The 27,880-nt window shown below is 36.3% G+C and overlaps 1 protein-coding gene across 1 annotated transcript; it reads right to left on the bottom strand.

Annotated features, from left to right (window-relative positions):
- Window positions 1–591: 591 nt before the first annotated feature.
- TMEM106B (transmembrane protein 106B) lies at window positions 592–27,522 on the bottom strand. Its single transcript, XM_047095815.1, has 8 exons — window positions 27,366–27,522; window positions 24,007–24,228; window positions 20,685–20,748; window positions 13,990–14,149; window positions 10,503–10,643; window positions 10,203–10,252; window positions 4,096–4,149; window positions 592–3,327 (listed from the first exon to the last, which is right to left on the bottom strand). Exons 2-8 carry the CDS (start codon window positions 24,224–24,226, stop codon window positions 3,189–3,191), a joined length of 828 nt encoding a protein of 275 aa, XP_046951771.1. The 5' UTR covers window positions 24,227–24,228; window positions 27,366–27,522; the 3' UTR covers window positions 592–3,188.
- Window positions 27,523–27,880: the final 358 nt, after the last annotated feature.

Raw genomic sequence — 27,880 nt, 5'->3', positions numbered from 1 at the left:
CAGGTACCAACTTAAAGATACCCAAATCTTAGTCCATCAGTATTATTTTGATTGTCACTAGGAACTATGTGAATGTTTTCTCTGATTTTTAATCATACTAACTTGAGTCAACAGGGCTTCTCAATGGACTCTATTTTAAATGACAGAGCACACACATAGGAGACAGAAAAATTAGGTATGGCCCCCTAAGATTATTTACTGAATATGTGATCTTCAGCAAGTCCCTTAACTTCTCCATGCCACGTCTCCTCTTCTAAAAGATAAGGATCCTGCCCCTCTCCTTTGTCTGACTCACAGGACCAGGTAAATTATATAAGAGAAACATGAAATTTTTACAAGGGCATATGTTAGATACATATAATATCAACACACAGAGACTTGTTATAGTATTGGATTTGGTTAGGATGACCAGTCTATTAAAAGTGTAATTTAAGAAAAAGTTATTCTTGAGAGTATCAGGGGGAAAAAATTATAACATCTTTACCATATCCTTTGAATAAGATCTGAAAGCAGTTTTAAAAAATATATTGCTATCTATCCTATTACTATGTAAGAAAAAATACACTGGACAATGCTCATTCGCCTTCCCTGTGTTTTTTTCTTTTTTTAATGGCTGTAATTCTGTTTCACCTGAATGTATTTTTGTAATTTTATTAACTTATACCTGCTCTGTTCCAAGCTTATTCTGGCAAGTTATTTAAAACTTCTCTGAAAGTAGTCACAGGTGATCTTTTTTTCTACTACAGGTTTGCACTTATCTTAAATTCTAGGTTTTTCTACCTTATGCTTCATGGAAAGTAGGTACAATAAAGTTTTAATTTTTAAAAATGAAGAAAAAATATTCAAAACTAAGTCACTAAGAGCAAATGTTCCTTCACTTTCCTGTATCTTCAGCAAATACTATGCATGCACTCCAAAAGGATATCAGACCACAAATCAATAGAAACATCCATTCACTTACACTACATACTCTTATGAAGTTAAAAGATACAGAGCAAAAAATAAACCAGGATTGATTTCTGAAGAAGGCATATCTGAAGGGTGATTATGAAAAAAATGAAGGGTGATTTTGAAGTAAGGACAAGGAGAGAACAGAATATGATAAACATTTTTGAAACACTTTATGATTTACACAGTCAGTGAAATACTATCATCTCTAGGTAACTCACTAAATGAGAAGAAGCCTGACAGGTGACTGGTCAGGTATACAGAAAGATTTGGAAGCCCTAATATAGATGATTGTTGGTTAAAGTCACAGGAGTAGAAATTTTGAAGCAAAAGAGGGTCTAGATAATAGTCACTGAAAGATCAAAAGACAGAATGAGGGAAAATGAAATGAGAATGATTTGAAAAATACAAATAGAATCGAAACATTAGAGGAGTGTTCAGTTTCAAGGAGAATAGGAGTAGTCAAAAATCATAGAAGAAAAAAACATGAAGGCTGGGTTTGACTAGTGAGTCTATAACAAATGTAATGGGGTGACTTTAATAGCAACGATGGGTGAGTTAGCAACGATTAAGGTAAAACAACAGTCCAAAAAAAAAAAAGTGTATTCTACCCATTTAAAATGTTCACTCAGGAAAACTTGGGGAAAATTTTAATAACACTAAGGGGAGACCTGAGTGTGTTTAAAGGCAGAAAGGAGACTTCATTAGCTCTAAATAATTAAACAAAGCTTGGGTGTAACAGCTGAGAGAGTCCGACTGATAAACAGGTATGTTTCAGACCTAAGTTAGGCACTTTGAGGGAAAGGGAACCTGACTTCTGTCTCTAGGGAACAGAAAGAAATTAATCTCAAGCCACTTATTTATTTATTTATTTTTTTGGTATCACAGTTGGTCCCTACCCTCAGTGGTATATATTTACAAGGTAATTAGAACTTGGTAAGTGAAAAGGCACAAAGCCCAAACAGAAAATGGTATTGAAAATATAAGATGACAAAATGCAAAAGTCAATAATTTCCACTTGAAAACAATTTTAAATAAAATCCAAACAAAAAGTTGAAAATTTAAAAATGTTAACTGCTAGAGGCTTGATATCCATGTGATGTGCAAAGTGATTAAATTTTTAAAAAGCATAATATAGGTTTAATTTTTATATAGCCACCATCATTTAATAAGATTTCTTGGAGAATTTCTACCAAAGACACAATTTCCTCCTTGAAAACAGGCATAAAATGGGTAACATTGGGTGACTTGGGTACCAAAGAGTTGTGAAAAGTGTCTCCACAACTTGTTAGTCTGAAAAGCAACATTAAAAAAAAGTGGAGCATCAAAACACTTTATTTCAAAATCACTTGATGCCTGATCCTGTATGTAACTGGAACCATATTCACATTCTATAAGTTTCTGAATTTCAATTTCCCATTTTATTTATTTTTATGAGCAACTTACTTTATTTTGAACCTGTACTTTATTTGACATTTATTTAAGCTGTATAAAAGCCATGCACAGTTTATTTACAATATTATACATTAACGATGTTTGAAGACTACACAAAAATTTCACAAAACTTACTTAGATGGAAAGACATGTGAAACAGGGAGCTTTCGAAAATTTTAGATTCAGAATTTTGCAAAGATTATTTTGGTTTCTAGTGTTCTGCAAGCACTGGATTGAAATAAGACTGACAAAAACGTGCAAATGAGTAGAATTTCAACAAATGAAAAACTACAAATGTTTAGCTAAAAGCTAAAATATCTTGAAATCCTACTATGTAGCAATGGGAATTTATAAAACAGGAAAAAAAAGGTTATTTTTAAAAAGTCTTTCATGAATAACAGGCTCTCAGTAATATTCTATAAAAACATTCAGAAATAAAGTTTCTCAAATTATGTCCATCATCAAAGTTAGGTTTTCAGTAGTGGCCGAAGCTGTGAATTGTAAATTATTTACTGTCCTACATGGGAAGTCTCAATTTCCCCCGCTAGGGAGAGGGGGAGAAGAAAATCAATTGGCAAATTTAGATTCAAGTAAAAGATCCTGGTACAGACAACATGAACACAGAGTGGATCGCTGCAGTAATGTTCGAGTCCACATACTTTTACTTGTACCCCTAAAATGGAAGGTGTAAACTTTAGTTTTCTTCAATTTAAGATCTCCTATCAGGAAGTAAGTACCTCATTCTTCAGAGTTCTAGAAAATATCGATAGGGATTTCTTCTTCTCCACTGGCATATCATTCAATTTTTACTGTTGTGGCTGAAGTACATTTAGATACTCAGACTGCCCCAACTGATAAGTTGTGTTCCTTCCACAATCAACATACTGGTATCTTTCCTGGGATATCTGTTCAGAGTGTCCAAAGTATGTTGTTGTCACAGTAACTCTAAAAAAGAAAAATTGGGAGACACAACAACAACAAAAAAAAACTCAAACAGGGAGACACATTATTATTTACATAGAAGTTTTCTGAACTGAGAATACTTTCATATAGCAAAATTTTCTCCAGGGAGAGATGATTAATGATAATATTGTGGACACGGGCCACTCAGGGAATATTTGCCCAACAGATAGCATAAATGCTGATTTAGCAAGCCTACTCCAATAATTATACACAAGAAATACCATGTTTTCAGAACATTTATCATTACTTAAAAATATGTAAGTTCATTTCACTTTTAAAAACAAAATTCTCTCATCACAGGAAAATTCTTTCATTCTTTCATCACATTTTGCACCATTAACTGATGGTCCAAACACCAAACCTATAACCTACAATGTCTTAATGGCCTAGAATAACACCCAATTTGCACATTAGTAACAGTATTTACTACTGTGAGGGACTATTTACCATAGATAACAGAACAATGGATGCTGAGCTCTGTCCTCTTTTTCATCCCAACACCTGCCATCTTCCTGTGTTCTTGCAAGGTCTAGATTCACTCTTCAGCAGCCATGTGATCCTTCACTACTTCTCCGAGCTCCAATTTCCTCATTCTTAAAGTTGGATAATATTTACTCATCTCATCACACTTTTAAGGCTTCAAACCCGACTGAACTGATACTTATAAAGGTGTTGTGTATGCTATAAGCCAAAGTTATAAATCTAAAGTTTAAAAAAGAAATATTTCTTTCAAAAAAAATTCATACTTACTGCATCATGAGTACGATATTATGTACTTTGATTGATATCAGTGTACAAAAATCACTGTTAAAAAGAAAAAACAATGTGAGTAAACGTGGCTATGATATTATAATTTAAAATCACTTAATTATGATTCCTTTCCCTATGTTAAAACTGAAAGAGATATGATACAGAAGACATAAGTAAGCATTTATTGATGGAACGTTTTCTACACCTAATAATGATAAAGATTTTCATGACTTTTTATTCTAAAAACAGACATGTTTTACTACAGCAATTGTAGAGTTGTTGCACACTGGCTACAAATTACTGCTACTTTTTATTCATCTTTTCAAATTGTAGTAAACAGTTTGTGAGAAATTTTGTATCAGCCTGATACTATAAAAGATGATAAAAAATCTTTTTTTTTTTTTTTACTTAAGAGTTAATAATCACTTAGACCCAATGTAAAAGCTTTAGAAATTCAATTAGAGAACATTATACAATACTAGCATTTTTAGTTCTGCGATACTAAAGTCAACAAATACTAAAATGTGTGAGACTATGGTTCTTATAGTAAATAAAGTGGCATGGTGTGCTGAATGGGAAAATTATGCAGCCAAGAATTCTTTATCCAGCAAGGCTGTCATTCAGAATACAAGGAGAAAAAAAGCGTTTCCCAGACAAACAAAAGTAAAGAAGTTTGTGACTACTAAACCAGCCGTGCAAGGAAGAGGGACTGGGGGCAAGGCAGTGAAGAATAAAAAGGACCAGAGAACATCACCAGAAACACCAACTCTACAGGTAACACAATGGCACTAAATTTATGTTTCAATAATCACTCTGAATGTAAATGGTCTAAATGCTCCAATCAAAAGACATAGGGTATCAGAACGGGTTTAAAAAAAACAAACAAACAACCCACACACAAAAACAAGACCCATCTACATGCTGCCTACACAAGACTCATTTTAGACCTAAGACACCTGTAGATTGAAAGTGAGGGGATGGAGGGGCGCCTGGGTGGCTCAGTCGGTTAAGCGTCCGACTTCAGCCAGGTCACAATCTCGCGGTCCGTGAGTTCGAGCCCCATGTCAGGCTCTAGGCTGATGGCTCAGAGCCTGGAGCCTGCTTCCCATTCTGTGTCTCCCTCTCTCTCTGTCCCTCCCCCATTCATATTCTGTCTCTCTCTGTCTCAAAAATAAATAAACGTTAAAAAAAAAAATTAAAAAAAAAAAAGTGAGGGGATGGAGAACTATCTGTCATGCTAATGGACATCAAAAGAAAGCCAGAGTAGCCATACTTATATCAGACAAACGAGATTTTAAAACAAAGACTATAACAAAAGATGAAGAAGGCATTCTATCATAATTCAGAGGTCTATCCATCAAGAAGATCTAACGACTGTAAATATTTATGCCCCCAACCTGAAACACCCAAATATATAAATCAATAATGATAAACATGAAGAAACCTACTGATAATAAAACCATAATAATAAAAGTTTAATACTCCGCTTACAGCAAATCAACAAGGAAACAATGTCTTAGAATGATACAATGGACAGGATGAACTTAACAGATATATTCAGAATATTTCATCTTAAAGCAACAGAATAGACATTCTTCTCGAGTGCTCATGGAACATTCTCCAGAATAGATCATATACCGTGCCACAAATCAGTCAGGTCCAAAAAGATCAAGACCATGCCATGCATATTTTCAGATCACAACACTTTGAAACTTGAAGTCAACCACAAGAAAAAATTTAGAAAGTCCTCAAATACGTGGTGGTTAAAGAACATCCTACCAAAGAATGAATGCATTAACCATGAAATTAAAGAAGAAATAAAAAAATACAAGGAAGCAAATGAAAATGAAAACATGACAGACCAGAACCTTTGGGATGCAGCAAAGGCAGTCCTAAGAGGAAAGTATATTGCAATAAAGAAGAACTAACAGGGTGCCTGGGTGGCTCAGTCGGTTAAGCATCTGACTTCGGCTCAGGTCACGATCTCACAGTTTGTGAGTTTGAGCCCTGTGTTGGGCTCCGTGCTGATAGCTCAAAGCCTGGAGCCTGCTTCAGATTCTGTGTCTCCCCCTCTCTCTGTCCCTCCCATGCTCATGCTCTGTCTCTCAATAATAAATAAATGTTAAAAAAATTAAAACAAAAAAGGGTCTACTTCAAGAAGAAAAGTCTCCAAATACACAACCTAACCTTACACCTAGAGGAGCTAGAGAAGAACCAGCAAATAAGGCCTAAAGCTAGCACAAGAAAGGACATAATACAGAAAAAAACAATATAGAAACAGCAACAAAAAAACGTGTAACAGATCAATGAAACTAAATAATGGTTCTTTGAAAGAATAAACAAAATTGATAACCCCCTAGCTGGACTTATCAAAAAGAAAAGAGAGGACCCAAATAGAAAAAAATCACAAATGCAAGAGGAGAAATTGCAACCAATACCAGAGAAATACAAACAATTATAAGAGAATACTATGTAAAATTATATGCCAACAAACTGGGCAATCTAGAAGAAATGGACAAATTCCTAAAAATTCACAAACTACCAAAACTGAAACAGGAAGAAATAGGGAATTTGAAGAGATGCATAATCTGCAAAGAAAATGAATCAGTTATCAAAAATTTCCCAGTAGGGGTGCCTTGGTAGCTCAGTCGGTTAAGCATCAGACTTTGGCACAGGTCATGATCTCATAGCTCTCTGTGCTGACAGTTCAGAACCTGGAACTTGCTTCAGATTCTGTGTCTCCCTCTTTCTGCCCCTCCCCCACTGACACTGTCTCTCCCTCTCTCTCAAAAATAAAAAAACAATTAAAAAAAAAATTTTTTTTTAAATCTCCCAACAAATAAGAGCCATGGGCCAGATGGCTTCTCAGGGGAATTCTATCAGACATTTAAAGAAGAGTTGACACCTCTTCTTTTCAAATTGTTCCAAAAAATTGGATGGAAGGAAAGCTTCCAAACTCATTCTATGAAGACAGTATTACCTTGATTCTAAAACCAGACAAAGACCCCACTAAAAAGGAGAATTACAGGCCAATATCCTTGATGAAACTGGATGTAAAACTTCTCAACAAGATCCTAGCAAATAGAATCCAACAGAATATACATTAGAAGAATTATTCACCATGATCACGTGGAATTTATTCCTGGGCTTGAGGGCTGGTTCAATATTTGCAAATCAATCAACATGATACACATTAATAAAATAATAAGAACCATATATCCTCTCAATAGATGCAGAAAAAATATTTGACAAAATACAGCATCCTTTCTTGATAAAAACCCTCAAGAAAATAGGGATAGTAGGAACATACTCCATCATAATAAAGGCCATATATGAAAGAGCTACAGCTAATATCATCCTCAATGGGAAAAAAACTGAGATCTTTCCCCCTAAGGTCAGGAACACGACAGGGATATCCACACTCACCACTGTTGTTCAACATAGTACTGACTGCCTCAGCAATCAGAAAACAAAAATAAATAGAAGCCATACAAATGGCAAGAAAGAAGTCAAATTTTCACTCTTTGCAGATGACATGACACTCTACGTGGAAAATTTGAAAGAGTCCATCAAAACACTACTAGATTTCAGGGTGCCTGGGTGGCTCAGTCAGTTGAGCATCTGACTTTGGCTCAGGTCAGGATCTCACAGTTTGTGAGTTCGAGCCCCGCATCGGGCTCTGTGCTGAAAGCTCAGAGCCTGGAGCCTGTTTCAGGCTCTGTGTCTCCTTCTCTCTGCCCCTTCCCCGCTCATGCTCTGTCTCTCTCTGTCTCTCAAAAATGAATAAACATTAATAAACAACAACAACAAAAAAAACTAAACTAAAAAAAAAAAAAAACCACTGCTAGATTTCATACATGATTTCAGCAAAGTCACAGGATATAAAACCAACATAGAGAAATCGGTTGCATTTCTATACACCAATAATCCTTTGCAGAAAGAGAAATCAAGGAATTGATCCCATTAACAACTGCACCAAAATCAGTAAGATACACAGGAATAAACATAACCAAAGAGGTAAAAGATCTGTATGCTGAAAACTATAGAAAGGTTATGAAAGAAATTGTAGAACTCACAGGGAAAAGGAAAAACATTCCATGTTCATGAACTAGAAGAACAAACATTGTTAAAATGTCAATACTACCCAAAGCAATCTACACATTCAATGCAATCCCTATCAAAATAACACCAGCATTCTTCACAGAGCTAGAGCCAACAATTCTAAAATTTTTATGAAACCAGAAAAGGCCCTGAATAGTCAAAGCAATCCTGAAAAAGAAAACCAAAGCTGGAGGCATCACAATTCTGGACTTGAAGCTGTATCACAAAGCTGTAATCATCATGACAGTATGGCACTGGCACAGAAACACATAGGTCAATGGAACAGAATAGAGAACCCAGAAATGGACCCCAAAATGTATGGCCATAATCTTCAACAAAGCAGGAAAGAATATCCAATGGAAAAAAGACAGTCTCTTCAGCAAATGGTGTTGAGAAAACTGGACAGGGACATGCAAAAGAATGAAATTGGAGCACGTTCTTACCCTGTATACAAAAATAAACTCAAAATGGATGAAAGACCTAAATGTAAGACAGGAAACCATTAGAATCATTCAGGAGAAAACAGACAGCAACCTCTCTGACTTGGCCAGAGCAACTTCCTACTAGACATGTCTTTGGAAGCAAGGGCAACAAAAGCAAAAATGAACTATTGGGACCTCATCAAGATAAAAGGCTTCTGCACGGCAAAAGAAACAATCCACAAAACTAAAAGGCAGCCTACAGAATGGGAGAAGATATATGCAAATGACGTATCAGATAAAGGATTAATATCCAAAATCTATAAAGAATTTATCAAACTCAACACCCAAAAAATAAATCATCCACTGAGGAAATGGGCAAAAGACATGAATAGACACTTTTCCAAAAAAGCATACAGATGGCTAAGAGACACATGAAAAAATGCTCAACATCACTCATCATCAGGGAAATACAAATCAAAACCACCATGAGATATCACGTCACACCTGTCAGATTAGCTAAATGAACAACTCCAGAAACAACAGATGTTGGTGAGGATGTGGAGATAGGGGAATACTCTGCACCACTGGTGGGAATGCAAACTGGTGCAGCCACTCTGGAAAACAGTACAGAGGTTCCTCCAAAAATTAAAAATAGATACCCTACGACTCAGTAATTGGCACTACTCAGTATTTATCCAAAGGATACAAAAATGCTGATTCAAAGAGACACATGCACCACAATGTTTAGAGCAGTGCTATCAACAATAGCCAAATTATGGAAAGAGCCCAAATGTCCATCAATTGATAAATGGATGAAGAAGATATGTGTGTGTGTGTGTGTGTGCGCGTTGGGGGGGTGTGGTGTGTGTGCATACATCTGTACACACACGTACACACACACACACATATATATAATGTACACATACACACATACATACAATGGAATATTACTCAGTGATCAAGAAAGAATGAAATCTTGCCATATATTATGCTAAATGAAATAAGTCAGAGAAAGACAAACATGATTTCACTCATATGTGGATTATAAGAAACAGATGAAGATAGGGGAAGGGAAGGAAAAATAAGATAACAGAGAAGGAAGCAAACCATAACAGACTCTTAAATAAAGAAAACAAACTGAGGGTTGCTGGAGGGGAGGTCAGTGGGAGGGATGGGCTAAACAGATGATAGGCATTAAGGAAGGCACCTGTTGGAATAAGCAGTGGGTGTTATAAGTAAGTGGTCAATCGCTGGATTCTACCCCTGAAACCAGTATTACACTATATGTTAACTAACTTGAGTTTAAATAAAAATAAATAATTTTTAAAAAGGTGACAAGGTGTATTTGACCTTAATTATGAAAAATAAGAAAAAAATGAATATTAAGGGTATAGACACATACTACACATAAATATTATGCATGTTGACGAGAGAGAAGACAATAGAGATGATCAGAGGCCAGAAGTATTCCAAATGAGATTTCCTGACTGCTAAGATTGTGGGAAATTAAAAAGATATCTATACACTCTATTCTTGATATTTTATAATTTAATGAGAGAACATTATTCAAATATCAAAACTTACTACATATAACTCATTTCTTCTGCTATGATAGTAGGTACCGTATAATCGATCTGAAAGACAAAAAGTGAAAATAAGCCAACTAGAAAGAGAAGCAAAGCATCAAAGATTTCAGACATGTTTCACAATTTCAAAGAGTTAGAAATCTCTCCTTTTGCATGGCTGAGTCTAAGACTTTCTCTTATACGTGCAAAGAACACATGTCAAGTTTGTGAGGAAATCCTCCCCCTCCCTCAGATTAATATGATATAGAAAGTCAAAAGTCATTGAACTCTTCCAAAGTATTTTATGATGGAAACTTACTTGTTTCATATCCAGTGGGCCAATATTGGTTATGTTGTTTAAGCGAGCCTTTCCAATAACAGTTTTTGAAAACTGAACTTGTGCAGTGATATTTTCAACTTCAACAGAATAATAGTTATTGTTTGTTATATTTAGTGTGTTCTGTAAAAGAAAAGGCAAAAAATGTATAAGCATAACAAATATGTATCCAAAATCAATTTAAAGAAATGACTTCAGAGGTGCCTGGGTGGCTTAGTCCATTAAGCATCCAACTTCAGCTCGGGTCAACATCTCAGTTTGTCGGTTTGGGCCCCACATCAGGCTCTCTGAGGACAGCTCAAAGCCTGGGGCTTGCTTCGGATTCTGTGTCTCCCTCTCTCTCTGCCCCTCCCCCACTCATGCTCTGTGTCTCTCTCTCAAAAATAAACATAAAAAAAATGACTTCAGCTGTGGCCACACTTATTAGGGGGAAGAAAAATATTGCCAAAAATATCAAAGGATATTAAATAAGCTAATTATTTGGTTTTATGATGAATACTATGTACATAATATGCCGACAATAAGCACACAATTAAAAATTAACAGGTCTACGGGGCGCCTGGGTGGCTCAGTCAGTTAAGCATCTGACTTTGGCTTAGGTCATGATCTCACGGTTCCTGAGTTCAAGCCCCGCATCAAGCTCTGTACTGACAGCTTGAAGCCTGGAGCCTGCTTCAGATTCTGTGTCTCCCTCTCTCTCTCCTTCTCCCCTGCTTGTGCTCTCTCTCTCAAAAATAAATAAATGTGAAAAAAAATTAAAAAATAAACAACAGGCCCAGAAAATGTACATTACAGGAATATAGAAAATGAATGTTAGGGGCGCCTGGGTGGCGCAGTCGGTTAAGCGTCCGACTTCAGCCAGGTCACGATCTCGCGGTCCGTGAGTTCGAGCCCCGCGTCGGGCTCTGGGCTGATGGCTCAGAGCCTGGAGCCTGTTTCCCATTCTGTGTCTCCCTCTCTCTCTGGCCCTCCCCCGTTCATGCTCTGTCTCTCTCTCTGTCCCAAAAATAAATAAACGTTGAAAAAAAAAAAATAAAAAAAAAAAATAAAAAAAAAATAAAAAAAGAAAATGAATGTTAGAAAATGTATTTATGGCCTTAGAAAAATTCTATAAAAATAATTTTTAAATTTCATCTGAATTTCTACTAAATGTTAATATATAAATATCTTCACAGACTATATTAGTAATGTATTTCCTATTCTATCAGGTACAAAAATGACCATTTAACATGTTAAACAGTACTTCATATAAACTTTTTTGTCTAAAAGAAATTGGTATTTTAACTTATACATGAGTAGAGATTTCTACTGGGTCACTTTGGAGAAGAAATGGGATAGATTCAAGTCTATTTGTTGGAAAGAAATTGAGCTACATCATTTCTGTACTTAACAGCAGGGGCAATTTCCACAATTCTAATTCACAGTTATGTCAAATTATTTTAGAAAATGAGCAGTGGGAAAAAAAATGTTAAATCAAGAAATAACAGATAACAAAACATCTAAAACAGTCATCACAAATGAAAATCAATAGTAACTAAATGATGAATGTTAAATATTCATAAGGCACATTGTAATGGTTACCATTTATATACAAAGAGCCTTCACAAACTGAAAAGAAAACAACAAAATCTTTAGAGGTAAAAACAAACAAAAAAAGTAAAGCATATGAATAAACAAATCAAAACAGTACAAATATAATTGGCCAAGAAACACTTAAAAACCCTCAAATTCATTTAGAGGTAGGAATAAGCTAGTAAACTCAATATTCATTAAACTAGTAAAGCTTGTAGAAAGCAACAAATTCTATTCTTGGTAGGGATTTGAGCACAAGGGTCAATTTTTACATTACTGGGAAACGTGAAGCATTGCAGCCATTCTGGTAAGTAATCTAGCAATATCCATTAAAATAAAAATACATATATCCTTTGACCTAGCAATCCTACTTTTGAGCATTTATTCCAAAGAAATAAAAACATCATGATGTGAATGAGAATAGTGGCAAAAACAAAAAGAAAAGAAAGTGAATGACCATCCACAAAAATGATTAGTATTAAATTATTGCATGGAATATTACGCAGCCCATTAAAAAGAATGTAGTAAGTCTAAGCCAGAAATTCAGGAGAGATTTCTACAAGATATTAACAAGTGAGAAAACCAACATGCGTAAAATATGTACAAAATATTCTTTTGAAAATAAATATTACTTTAAGAAAAGCTGACAATGTGAGCTTATAAATTAATATAAATATGGAGAAAGATGAAAAGGTGCAATAAGGGATAAGTGGAAAGAAGAATCTTAGTAAAAAAGGATTAAAAAAAGAATGTACTAGTGACCAGCAATTACACGATCACATTTATGTATTAATTTAAATCATAGTTATAAATGTAGAGTTTTTTTTTTAATTTCCTAATATAGTAGAAATAATCTTTACCTAAATATACAAACGTTTTTATCTACTTGGCTCTTAATACCCATGTCAACTTAATTTCTAGACACTGCAGGAAAGAGATTGTGAACTTGAGGTCAATGGACCTTCTGATACAGGCCAAAGAATGGGATTCAGAAGAATCTTGGAATCCTTTGTACATGCAAAATAATGTTGGTATAGGTCTTTTTCTGAAGTGCCACAGCTTTCATGAGAATATTAAAAGGATCAATCATATATTGAAGGCTAGAAAAATAACAAAGATAAACATTAAGAAAGACAAAAAAAAAAGGACAAAAAGTTTAGTACTAACAGACATATTGTTACTGAGAGCAGTGAGAATCCACTTAATTTGTAAGTCAAGAGAGCACAAGCATAAGCTTTCAAATAATGATTTAAAAAAAAATTTTTTTTTTTTAATGTTTGTTTATTTTTTGAGAGAGAGAGACAGAGTGTGAGCAGTGGAGAGGCAGAGAGAGCGAGAGATACACACAGAATCGGAAGCAGGCTCCCAGCTCTGAGCTGTCAGCACAGACAGCAGTGTTTTCCTGGACAGTAAAACACTATGGATATTTCCCCATATACTAATTTATAAGAGAAATCAAACAGGCACTTGTACCTTATCTTTAGACACAATACAGGAATAGTCTGTTAAAACGGTAAAAATTGTATTTCACCATATATAAGGAAAAGAAAATGTTACCTTTATAACATTTATAGAATCAACCTACTTTTAACACTTTGCAAGAAGCTATTCAAAGGCTGAAAAGTAAACGGACTATAAATATTCTTTTGTCAACAACAGTTTAGTTTATTTACCATTTTAAAGGCAACTTCAAATGCTAAATGATTATGTATACACAATCACCAGTACTTACTATTTGCCATTTTCGGCACAACCAGAAATGATAGAAAAGATCAACAGCAGATATACAGAAAGCAAACTGACCAGTGTCACATTTAATATTCTCTCAGAGGGACAAAAGTGTACTTAATATAATAAAGGAATGTAATCAAATATTTTAATGTAATTTTGTACTTACCGTGATATTTAAATATACTGTACGCTTTTGAACATCATAACTGACGTATGCTGATTTTACGCCAATGTATTTCACGTCAATAGAGCGAGGGAAAAGGAAAAACACAGCCAATCCAGAAAGGAGCAGACAGACAAACACAGAAGCCATCACATACAGCTTTCTGAAAACAAAAATGAGAGTATGAAAATACATGTGCATCAAAAATTACATAATGAAACATTCAGAGAAGATGTTTTCAACTTGAATTTTTCCCCTATTATACCAGCAGGAAAAGATGTATAATTTTACCATTTTTTTATATTATAAAAGTAATTAGTAGTGTTGGGTCTGGTCTATAAAGTGTTAAAATGTTCTCCTTAAAAGATGTATGTACCTTTTTGGAGACTGGGATTTCAGGATTACTGAAGGCAGAATATTAACTACAGTCATTCCTAAACCAGGCTGCACACTAGAATTAATTAAGCTGGAGAACTTTATAAAAACATGGATTTCAAGAGTCCCTTCTCTCCCTTCTGAATTTAGCAGAGCAGAATTTTCACGTGAGTTTTGCACGTGATTCCCAAAGTGACTGCTCATCAGAACCACCTGTGAAGCCCTTAAAAGCATAATGACATAACCACAAGCCTCATGAATCTCACTAAGTCTCACTAAGACTTTTTGAGTCTCCTCATCCCAAAGTATTTATGTACTCAGTTTTTAAAATATTGTTTACATTAATCAACTCTGTTTTGATGATGCTATTAAGCTGTTTCTTGAAAATCAAGAAAGGGGATAATAATATGCAGATATAAGACAAGGAAAAAAAAAAAAAACTTTCCATGCCTTTCCTAGTCTTCTAACTCTCCTTGACAGGTATCTCTTCCATCTCCCGCTCTTTATTTCCAATCTCCAGAGATAAAAATTGCCTCTATCTTCAATTTTATCCTCAAAATAGGGTTTCAAAGTAAAATTTTCCTGGTTTCTCCAATAAACAGCTCTCAGCTCAAAGCCCACAGCACCTTTTATTTTTTTTTAAAAACTAGGTCTTTTATATTACTTAATCTTTTCTTTATGTCCTAGTCATTAAATACTCATTTTATCCTTTCTTCTACTTTCTCTTCCCCACCAATTCCCAAATGCCTTAATAGACGTAATCTTTGCCTGCCCCACAACTGCTATTTCAAATGACTCTTGCACATGTTTTATGTTTCTGAGTATTTTGTCTAAGAAAAGAGAACAAAATGGTTTAAAAAAAAAAAAACAACAACAAAGATTCGCTAAGTCACTACCACTAGGCCCACACTACTGTTTTGAGCAAACAAAGACGTTCCCACTCACTCACTCTAGATTTCCTCGAAACCTGAGTAGGGTGATGATCACTACTAGATTACCTACTGAATAGTTTAGCACACATTTATAGTACCTACTCTACACCAAACCCCTAAAAAAGGTATAAAAAAAGAGTTCAGAAATCACGACTAAAAAAAATCTGAACTTTGTTGAATTTTCTTCTATTTTAGTGTTGTTATTTTTAATTAGTGCTAGGTGAGCCCGCCGTAATCTATTTAGGATTTAGGGCCTATAAATCAGCTCCAGGTGTTAATATATGATCAATGTCCTAAATTACTCTGCACCCCAAGTTTACAGCCATGAATCTGATGGGATAAACATTCCACATAGTATTTCCTACCAAATTGAAAAACTGGCTAGTACACTGATGAAGACTATAGATGTCTATTATAAAATTCACCAGTCATCATTTTTCTTATGGCTCTAGGGACAGTAATGAATCCTAGGAGGTATAGAACTGATAAAGCTATAAAGATCATGTGGCTTATTTGGACTCAAGTTACATTTCTACTTTTGCCATTTGCTACTTGCAACACTTTTGGCAATTTACTTTTTTTCTCCACTCTAAAATGTGTAGATTTGTTTTCAGGATTAAATGATACAGCTAAAATATGCAGACAAAAGCAATAAATAAATATAATTTCCTAACTACCTCATCACAACTCCCCCAACTTAAAGAACCACAGTTGTTCGTAAAATATTATAGTTTCACTAAAAAATGAGTCATTGTTTTTTCATTGCACATCTGAAACTCCTAAAAATTCTTAAGGGGCTTCCTACGGTTTTCAGATTTCTTAGCTTACTAATGGTGTGGACCTTGCTATTTTCTCAAGCTTCATCTCTACCACTTTCCAACAGCAGCATTTACTTTAGGCAAAAAACCGGATTCCAGCCTGTTACTCTCATCTATGCACATACTGTTCCTTCTGTTCAAACGGTCTACCTCAACTTTTTCTACTTTTCTAAGATTCAGCTAATGCTTCATCTTCTTTGGAGCCTTCCCTAATTCCATAAAATAATTTAGATTCTACCATACTCTGCTCTCATAGTACTCTGGAAATACCTCTAACAGGTAAGACAAAGGTACTGTAATCACAAGCTTACATGTCTATCTCCTCGATAAATTCATAATTCCCTTATACCAAAGATACTTTTGAACAATTTGTATCCCAGGCCTTAGAACAGTGACTGATTTCACAGGTACTCAATAGGTGTCTAGGTTGCTGTCCAATAGTACTTTTCTCTTCATATTTCATTCTGAATACTTACTATTGCTATGTATTTAAATTCACTCCTTTTTCCTGAAGTGTCTAATTTGCTGTTAACTCTTCCCATGTAGTTTTCATCTTATTCAGATATTGTAGTTTTCATTTCTAAACATTCTATTTGGATCTTTTTAAAATATCTTCCATGTCTATTCTTAAGCCCCATCTCTTGAAACTACAGAATATAGTTAAAGTAAGTATTTCACTGTCCTTGTCAAATGCTTTCTTCTATGCCATTTATTGGTCTGTTTCTATAAATGGTCTTTCCCATTATGGGCTATATTTTTCATCTTCTTTTCACGCTTGGTAATTTTTAATTGGATGACAGACTCATATATTTTACCATGTTGAATGCAGGATAGTTTGGAATTCCTACATATATTCTTGAGCTCTGTATTGGGATATAGTTGAGTTTCTTGAAAAGAATTTAAACCTTTTGACGTTTGCTTTTAGGTCTTGTTAAGCATGAGTACTGCAGCTTTTAATCTAGGGCTAATTCTTTCTGTTACTGTGGAAATAACCTTCTGAGTACTCCACCCGATTCCCTCTGAATTATGAGATTTTCCACACTGATTGGTGGAAACTATCCCTGGTCCTATATAAGCGTTAGGGACTGCTCCCTCTGTGTTGTTTTGTATGGTTCTTCCTTCAGCCTCAGGGGCTTTCTTCACACATATACACTGATCAGTACTCAGCTAGACACTCACAGAGTACCCAGTGGTAACTCTCTATCCTCTGGTACTCTGCCCTACTAACTGTGGTCTTGGCCTCCGAGATTCCCAGGACCATCTGTCTCCTCAGTTTAGGGGTACTGCTAAGCTCTGCCTGCACTCTTTCCATTGTACTGTGATCTGATATCTTTTCCTAGACAGTAAAGTGGTACAATCATAGGGTTTACGTCATTAGCTTTCCCTTTCTCAGATATCACTGGCCTGTACTGGCTGATGTCCACTGTCTAAAAATATTGTTTCATTTATCTGTCCAGTTTTTTAGTTGTTTCAGACATAAGAATAAACCTAGTCCCTATGATTCCATCTTTGGTTGGAAATGAAAAAAACAAATTTATCTGATTTTGTACTTGTATCACTTTGTTTTTAGGCTAAGAATCTTATTCCCTAATGACATGAGTACATAATTACTTATCTGCTTTACATAAAGAAGTTTCAAAATTACACTAACATTACTCCTAACAATGCAGCTACTGAGTACAGTTTAAGCTTTTGTTGGTAGTTATCTTTGTCATTTAGAACACATCTTCCTAGACACTGACAGTCAAAGTGCAATGTTTTCAAGTCACTTAAAGTGATTCTTTCATCTGCAGTCATGCCAACAACCGGATATACAGTTAGAATCATTTGTTACAGTTTGTTTCAATTTTTAGCATTTTTTAAATTTTACTTCCAATTTCCAAACTTTTAAATTCTATTTTAAAAAAATGTACATGGTTGTAAAGTTCAAACAATATAAATATATACACATACACACAGAGATCTCACGTGCTTACCTGTTCCCTCTTCCAAGTTCCCTCCCAAATTCTGAGAGTAATCAATTGTATTAGTCTTAGGTTTATCATTCCATTGTTTCTCTCTCCTTCTCTGTATGCATGTGTGTGTTTTCAGATAAAACCGTACTCTAGATATGAACTGTAGTGAAATACAGAGTTCTTCCTTTTCCATGTTATCATTGTAAAGATGTAGCGTGACTTATTCTACCCGAATCCTATTATTGGACATTTATATTACTTCTAGTCCTTTGCTATTATAAAACACTGGCACAGTGGATAAAAACCATACTTTATTTGACAATTATCCTCAGGAAAACATTTTCAAAGTAGAATTCCTGAGCGAAAGGGTAAATGTGTTATGTAATTTTGCTAGATAACATCAAATTCCCTTTCACCAAGGTCTGGATGTGCTCATTTCACACAGTGTTGCCAACAAAATACACTGTCAAAATTTGGAGCCTGGCTGATCTGATAGATAAAAAATGGTATTTCAATGTTTTAATCTGTATTTCTCTTATGATCAAGACTGAACATCTTTTCACATGTTTAAAGGACATCTGCATTTCTTTCTTGTGGATGAGCTGTTCATATCTTACTTTTTGTTTGGTGGTGGCCTTTTCCTCTCAAATTGTGAAACTCCTTATAGTGTAAGGATATTGGCCATATGTTTGTGGTAACGTGCAGACATCGCTTCCCAGTTTGCCATTTATATTCTGGCTTCAACTAAGGTTTTGTTTTCAACCTGTAAAAGTTAACCTATACTTTGTCAAATTAATTAATCTTTTCTTTCCTCACTGGATTTTGAATCATACTTAGAGAGTTTTTTTTCATCCTAAGATTATAAAGGAATTAAGCCTAATTTCTTGAATATGCATAACCATCTACAAAATTTATAATAAAGGGTCACACTGACTTTTTAAAATTTTTGGTTCATCTTCTTTCCAATGATACATATTTAAATATGCTGCTCTACTGATTACTTGTTTAGAGCACTGTGGTCAAGAAGCATGCCAATCTGATTTTCTGTCCCTTATAAATTGATCCTTTTGCCTGGGATTTTTCAAAGGGTTTTTCTGTTTTGTTTTGTTTTTTTACCATCAAAGTCCAGTACTTTCACTAGGATGGGTAGCACACAATTTAAAATCATGGTGTGTCTTTTCAGTATGTAGGTTCATGTCTTGTTTTACCTCAGGGAAGTGTTCTCGAATTGAGTATTTAGTATTTGTTCAGTTTGATTCCTTTGGTTTTTCTACAGGGGCTTCAATTACATGTTTGTTCAATCTTCTTTCCTTGTGTTCTATACCATTTTACCTTAAATACTTTTCATTAATGTGTCTGTGTTTTCATTTACTCCTTTGTACGTTCTATATCCTTTGCCATACTTTCCATGGTATCTGTTTGCACTATGTTCTTTCAGTCTTGTCTTCATATCTGAAATTATTTTTTTCTAATTCTTTCAGGGGTTCATAGTCTTATTTCACGTCCTCATATTGTTTAGTCATCTCATTTCTGAGCTTTTCAATTTCTGACTCATGCTGTTCTGTCATAGCTTCTATAGGTTTCTTAAGTTACAGTTTTCATCTGTTTTTCTGATATGTTTCCATGATCTGTTAACATTTTATTTCAGTTCACTTTCTTCTTCTTTCTTTTTAACTGACTTTGTGTGACACTTCACTGCAATATTTTTTGTTGCTTGTGTTTAAATGAGATGTTTTTGTACATTTCACAGAAGCTTTCCATTTTCGTGAAGATGGGCCAGGTGGCTTTCCTGAACTCCATCCTCTGTTGTAATAAAGTTGTTTTTTTTTAAGATGGCCTGTATGTATGTCCACTTCTATGGTTCTGAGATTCTCTCTCTAGTTTTTGAAACTTTCCTCCTTTTCCCCTATTCTTTCCCTGTACAAAATGGATCTAATCCCCAATAGGCTTTTCCTTAGGATATGTCTGTCCTTTTGCAAGAGTTTTTGGTGAGTTTTCCTAAGGTCTTTGAGGGCTCAAGGTGGTCTAGTTCCTTCTGATCTTCTCAAATCCCCTTAGTGAATCTCTGTGGCCTCTGTGTACCTTTTCTGCCCTCTCTCCAAGGTACGGGAAGTGGAGGCCTCCCAGGTTATTTTTTGACAGGTTACTCCCATAAGTATTTGCTGGAAGTGGGATCCTCTTCTTTTTGGGTACTAAGTATCAGAGCATTTGCTTGGTATATCAGGGCTCTTAGGACCTTCTGCAATTCTTTTTGTTTCTCTTCACAAATTCCCCACATACGCTAACACTTTCTGATCCTTGCTCTGTCTTCATTCTAGGGTGAGTAGGAGAACCTTAACACTCATTTTTGATGAAAATGTTTGTGTTTCCTACTGCTATTCTAGGTTTGTCTGTTTTAGTAAATAGATTTTTGAGGAAATTCAGATGCTATGCTGCTTTGAAGACCTTACCCCAACCAGGAATCCTTTTTTTTTTTTTTTAAATAATACAAAGCATCTGATGGCATAATTTAACAACCTGATGACATTTTTCATTTTAATAGTGTTAAACTAGAGTAATTACACATAATTCAAAAAGCAAAGAATACAAAAAAAAATTGCTATTTTCTTATCACTTACGTCCTTCTTGGCCTTAATCTCTGATCACTATATGGAATCAATGCCACAAGCTGGTTTTCTTGCCCTAAAAGTAAAAGTACATTTAGAAATTTATTAACACTATTAATTAAAATATAGATTTCTATCTAAGTGTGGTTTAGAAAGATCAGACTACAACCCAACTCTCATCTCATTACTTTAGTAAACTGCTCTCAAATCTTCAAAAATTATCAAGTAGACATTGAGTTCTAAAAGAGGTAATTTATCTTTCAGAGCTTGATGTCTAGACAAAATAATACAAAGAATGAGAAAGAATAATCTTTTTACTGAAAAAAATCTAAAAAGTCCCAGCTTTCAGAAGATCTGAATTCACCAAGACTTCCTTCAACTGTGTATTTTCCACTTAGATTCTGATTTGGGTATCTGGATAAGGGCAGAAGAAATAGCGCTACCTTGCTGTCCTGAAATCACTATAACTACAGAGGTTCCTACACTATATTCTTGAAAATCAAAAGTGACACACAGAAAGTCTCATGCTTCAAGAGCTTATACAAAATGAGCCTTCCACAACTCATTTAGGCCACACATTGTCTGCATTATGTGACTCCAAAATCCATCCTTTATTTCCTGGGTTGGGCTATATCCAGATTTAACAGATAAGTAGATCTTTAATACGCCAATTTTTCCAATCTCATCAGAACTAGGCTGTTTGTAATAACTCTTAAAGCACTAGAGTCACATTCTCTTTTTTTTTTTTAATGATTATTTATTTTTGAGAGACAGAAAAAGACAGAGTGTGAGCAGGGGAGGGGCAGAGAGAGACGGAGACACAGAATCCGAAGCAGGCTCCAGGCTCTGAGCTGTCAGCACAGAGCCCGAGGCAGGGCTTGAACTCAGGAGCCATGAGATCACGACCTGAGCCAAAGTCGGACGCTTAACTAGCTGAGCCACCCAGGCGCCCCATAGTCAAATTCTCTTTTAAAGCTTCCTGCAATGCTTCCATTATTCCTCCCTGCCCCTTCCACAACTCTCTCCTCATTTACACTACCTCCCCACACCACATTTAAATATATATTACATACACATGTCTTTTTCTGTGTGTACACATATCCCGTCTTGTTTGGTGGTGTTCATTTGGCTAAACTACAATCCTGCTTAAAAGTAACCTTTTAGCTCCTACGGTGATATCCATACAGCTAAATATTAACAGAGAAAAACATACAACTATGCTCACTGGCTTCATTTAGATCACTAATCTCAAGTGGCCTTTAATGTCAGTCATCATACATTACCCAGGTCACACTCTTAATCTGACTCTCCAAAACCACAATTTCACACTTCAACTTTGTCTTCAAATCTCCAATAGCTCCTTCCCTATCCTCACTCTTAGCTCATCATGTGACAAAACAGAACTTCCACAAGCTCCCATCACCACGTCTATGCACCTACCTGTCTCTGTGTCCATACACTCTACATTCTCTCCTATTACAAAGAGTAAACTACAGGTGCTCCTCTGTAAGAGCAGCCCCCTGCTCTTGTGTGCTACATCTAATAATTCTCCCATCTCCTGCACTACCACCTTTTTTCCTCTATGTATCATTCTCATCAGCATACAAATTATTCACTCCATCTTTTAAAAACTCCCTTTCCTGACTCAGAGCCCCCCTCCAGCTACCGTCTCTATTCTTTGCTTATATATATAGTAAAACTCCTCAAAAATACTACTTTCTTACTACATAACTTCACTCCTCCTACGCACTATTGATCCCACGCTATACGTGCTATATGCAACCTGCCACAGCTGCCCTTTTAAAGGTATCCAGTGGTCTCTATCCACATCACCAAATCCAATGGTCAGTTCTCACTCCTTACATTACCCGATCTATCAGTAGCATCCAACAGTTGTACACTCTCTCCTCCTTGGTACACTTTCCACAATTATTTCCAGGACACCACAGATACAACGGAATTTCCTCCTTCTACTCTAGGTGCTTTTTCATTGTCTTTGCTAAATCTTCCTCCTGTCACTGAGTTTGAAATGTTGAAATGTCCCAAGGTTCAGCATTAGGGTCTCTTTTTTTTCCATTCACACTGATAAGCTTGATGCTGTCATCCAACTCAGCTTTAAGTACCACCTGTATTATGATGACTCCAGCCAAGGCCTTGCATTTGAATTCCAGACAATGACAACTAAGTCCCTACTAAATAGGTCCACTTAGATGTCAAATATGCATCTCCACACTTACATCTCTAAAACAGAACTCCTGATCTCTCCCTGGATATACACACTCAAACCTTCTTTTCTCTGTTTTAATTAACGGCTACTCCATTCTTCCAGCTATTCAGACAAAAATACCTTCAGAGTCATCCTTGACTTTCTACTATCCACAATCCACTTCCAGGCTGCCAAAAAAGCCAAGTGGTTATACCTCAAAATCATAACCCGATTGCCAGAATGGTCCTTTTTTTTTTTTTTTTTCTGTCTTAGCCTAAGGCACTAATCCCTTCACCTACAAAAATCCTTTTATTCTGTATCAGGTACTTATCCCTGCAATGATAAAGCCATCACATTGAAAGGCCAACTCATAGATAAACTTCCCCAACCTAATGCATTGCTTAGAAACTCTGGTATACCTTATGTGGACACTGCCCTTCCCTCATGGTTTCTCCAGGGTTACCTATCAACTTCAACCAGGCAGAAAATGAGGATGGCACAAAGTATTTTCATGATTTCTACTGTCGCCACTTCTACTAAAGTTTGTGTAGGCTACAAACAACACGTGAAGATTACTCCCTTCTGAATTTCCCTATGATATGCCACCAACTGATCCCCCCCACCCCCCCGTATGACCCATCTTCATTTACCAACCGTTTTCATGTAGTTCCTCTTAAAAATAACTAATTAGGGCATGACTGGCTTGCTATTATTCTTTACATCGTGAACTAAAAATATTAGGTCACCAAATTACTTAAATTGTTCCTAGTGCCCAACGTGACTATGACCAAATAGGACTAAAAATTTTCAGTCAAAAGACACTGCATATCTAGTATCACAAGGGGGAAAGAAAACAATACTAGACGTAGAGGGGTGGTTTTCATTACTGCTTTGTAAACCTGAATGTGTTTATGGTTTTTTTTTTTTTTTTAATGTTTATGTTTGTCTCTTTGTGTCCGTTTAACTGAAGATAACTGATACACAGTTTTAACTTTAATCCTACAAGTTTTTAAGACACAAAGGGCTATGCTTTGATCTATGGGTTTGCTATCATTACAAATTCATTACAAATCCAGTGCAAATGCCTGGAATAACTCTTTAATGGAAAAATAACACAGTAACACATACCCCTAGGAATTCTTCCTGTTCCTTGACAAGTGGGACAAGTGACACTATCTCTTCCTGTAAATTCCACATACGGAAACTGAGAGACATCTCCACCTCTTCCATCTTCATTATGGACTTCATTATTAACCAGTCCATTCCTCATATTTTCAGTTGATGTGACTCCATCATAAGCATCTTCTTTATTTGAATGCAAAGGCAAATGAGAAAAAGACTTTCCCATGTCTAAAGAAAAAGAAATATCTTACGATAAAATCAGGGTAAAAGTACGTACACTCAAGAACATTATGGGATTTTTATACCAATATAATTAACATAGAGCAAACTTCAAGGGAATATTCAAATTACTTTTTGGATTAGAATTATATTTAATCAGGGTAACAGTTGAAACAAGGGAGCCAAGAGTCCAAAGTGTTTTTTTCTAACAAATTATTATAAAATGGTATCATATGAGACTCATGATGAGAATGGGCTCTCAAACATTAAAATTGCACATAAGTTTGCACTTTTTAAGGTTCTCTGAAAAGAAAGCGGTCTTCACTAGAATACAACAAAAACATATCGTACCTTTAAACCAATTAGCACGATTGGGATGAGCACTGGGTGTTGTATGGAAACCAATTTGTCAATAAACTTCATATAAAAAAAAAATAAAAGATAAAGATCTTACTTAAAAAAAAAAATAAACCAATTAGCACGAAAGGCTAAAGTTGCTTTAGGCAGATTATGACTGTTATTATATTGGATCACCAGGTAAGTTTGAAAGAAGACTTTAACTACCTCTTGTTCCTCCTCAGTCTGTACTTTCTAGGTGCTTAAATTCTTCTTTCCAGCTTATCTCTTCTCAGGCAAAAGACCCTGAGGGCCAAGCATCCTGTGATGGTAAGCAAAACACGCCCTTCAAGCAATGAGGGCTTTCCAGACCCCAAGACAATTATCGATCTGAATTTACTGGCTACCTGCACGTACCCATCCACCTTTGTCCCACATTTTCCTTATATAAACTCAGAAGTATTTTTAGCACTTTGGAGACAATCTTTGTGACATTAGTCACGGTCTTCCCATGCTGGCCTCACTGAAATAAATTCTTCTCTTGTTTCGCTACCACTTGTCTCTCTGCCTTTGGATATTGTTAGTGGTGAGTGGTCGAACCTCATCAATTTGGGACCCTCGGAACCAGGTGCTCTTGTACTGCTAAACCGTGGTTCCAAGTCAAAAGCAGTACTTTTCTGGGGCGCCTGGGTGGCTCAATCGGTTAAGCATCTGACTTCGGCTCAGGTCAAGATCTCATGGTCCTTGAGTTCGAGCCCCAAGTTGGGCTCTGTGCTGTCAGTTCAGAGCCTGGAGCCTGCATGGGATTCTGTGTCTCCCTCGCTCTCTGCCCCTCCCCCACTCACGCTCTGTCTCTCAAATAATGAATAAATGTTTAAAAAAATTTTTTTTTAATTTTTTAAAAGGTAGAAGTAGTACTTTTCAGCCTTTAAAAAAAATTCATGCGCTTTTTGATAAATAAAATCCACAATCCTTCTCATTCTCACATTTCTAGCTTGAAACTTTTAAAGTTTCAACAAAAACAACTCAAAACCACATCCCGCAGATTTGTCTTTCATTCAACAGTTGACAGAGTTGAAATTTCAAAATTACGTTGAAACTAATATCCCAAGATATTTAACAGAATTCACCAATACAAAGCAATATTTAGAACAATGAATTTCAAAACTTTAGGGTGACAGTATCAAAAATAACATGGGTAAAATTTAAATTTACATTTAACATAAACTTAAAACCAAGTAAGAATAAGTGGTAGTACCTACATATATACCATACCTATACAAAATCACTTCCACAGGTACGTAATGCAAGAGTACTGCAGTTGAGTCATACAATTTTCAGGATGAAATGAACTTAAAAGTCATATAATCCAATCTGCTGACATTCTCAGGGAAAATTAATAAAAAGGGAAAGCAGAATTACAAATAACGTTTCTGCTCTTTCCAAATTTGACCATTTATCTTTTATCAGTTCCTAAAAATGTATTATTATAGACATTCATACAAAGAGATAAGCATGTCTTTTAGAAATTCTTATTGATTTGAGTAAGGAAAACTGACACTCAGTAATTCAAGTTATAGTATAATATGGAGAAAAGTTTACTTTTTAATATTGGCATGCCACCCACATCTTGGGATCATTCAAACATAGTATATACAGCAGGATAAAAAATATTCACAACCAGATCAATTTAAAATTGTAGAAAGATGAAGGTGCTTATTTTCACTATTTTACTATTTTAAAAAATCTATGTACACATTATCCATGTAAACTGAAAAACATAAATGATCTATAACGTCCACAAATGCATCATCTTCTCTTGGCTTGTCTCAGTGACATTAAACCAAGGCCAAACCAATTTGCCAGTCACAGGTGGTTCAGGGGTGAATTAACATCACTATCTCCACACACTGACCTTGGGACCTGTCTGGAATATCAGTTGAGCAGGGATCAGGGGCCTCAGCAGTGTGGCCACCGAGCCATCCTTTCTGGGATCTTAGCACAACAGGAGTGTTAAGATGTATCCCAAAGAATCCTTTGGGGGAAGGGGGGTGGGCGGACAGGGAGGCACAGAGGGCAAGATCAAGTGGCTCTCAGTCTGGACCTGTTTTCTTTCTGTATCTAACAGTTGTCTTGATGAGTCTGCCTCTGACAAGTGTTTATTTCAGCAACGCTAACTGACAAGCATCAGACTTAGGCACTAGGTATCCCCGCCCTCCCTACTGGATATTCCTCACATCAAACAGTATTTAGCCACTTTTATTCCTAAAAACCCATTGGTTTATGAAGAGGTGCTACACCCCCCTTTCTTTTCCCTATATGCAATGTTTTCATCGCAATCTCTTACTGAAAACCCAACATGGATCTAAGACTTAGCAGAGAGAGGGGGGGAAAAGTACAGCATTCCATCCAATCTAAATGGGTCGTTTTCTTCTATGATAACGAAAGCCGGCACCTTTTGTAAGCTGCATAAACAAAACACAGCACACAGCCTACTCTGGAAAGGTTAAAGATAAGATCAAGGCAACCGTGCAAAAAAAAACTAAAGAAGAGCAAAAGCAGGGGGCACCTGGCCGCACAAGGTGTGGGAACCTGGAATCAACCCTAGGCAGGAGACTGGGTCCGGATAGGTGGTGACAAAACACCGCCATTATCCAACCCTGAGCGCCCCCTGGGTCGCTGGGCTGGGCTGGCTCCCCTGCGGCCTCCCCTGTTCTACCTCTTTCCTCCCGCTTGACTCTTCCCAGGACGCCTCCGCTGGGCTCTACTCCGAAAAAGGGACCGAGGGCCTGCGCGTTCAGATTACTCACCGGCACGCAGAGCGCTGCGCAGTCCCGAGCTGCTCCGGCGCGCACTGGCCAGGGAATAGGGTCACGGGGTCTGCAGTCCGGATCGCTGGGGCTGGGACTACAGGCCTACAAGCGGCGGCCGCGGATTCGGAGCGGGGGAGGGGCAGCAGAACGACGGCTTTGGCTGAGGCCTGGCGCTGCTGCAACCTGCGTCCGCGCCTGCGCAGCGCTCTCTCCTAGGAGGTGTGTGACCCAGCAGTGCGCACGACGCATGCGTCTTTCCTCCGCCCTGCTAAAGTCCGGAAGGGCAACTGCTATGATTGTGCACCCTCCAGGTTATGTTACCTTGGTCTCTCTCAAGTCTTGAAGGTAAAAATTGGCCGCTCTCGCCCTGGAAAATTTAAAAATAATAGTACTTCCTTTTTCTTTCTTTCTTTCTTTTTTTCCTGTCAGGCCTTTTCCTTTTGCAAAGGGGGAAAAAAAAAACATACACTATCTTCTTCAAACCCTCAGCTAAGAAGCTTTCTATCCACGCC

Source organism: Lynx rufus, unplaced genomic scaffold, assembly GCF_022079265.1.
Source record: "Lynx rufus isolate CCGP_SWC_20201006 ecotype Redwood Valley unplaced genomic scaffold, mLynRuf1.p SCAF_4, whole genome shotgun sequence".
Lineage (NCBI taxonomy): Eukaryota > Metazoa > Chordata > Mammalia > Carnivora > Felidae > Lynx > Lynx rufus.
The sequence above is the reverse complement of the archived record's forward strand: the minus strand, read 5'-3'. Positions and strand labels throughout refer to the sequence as shown.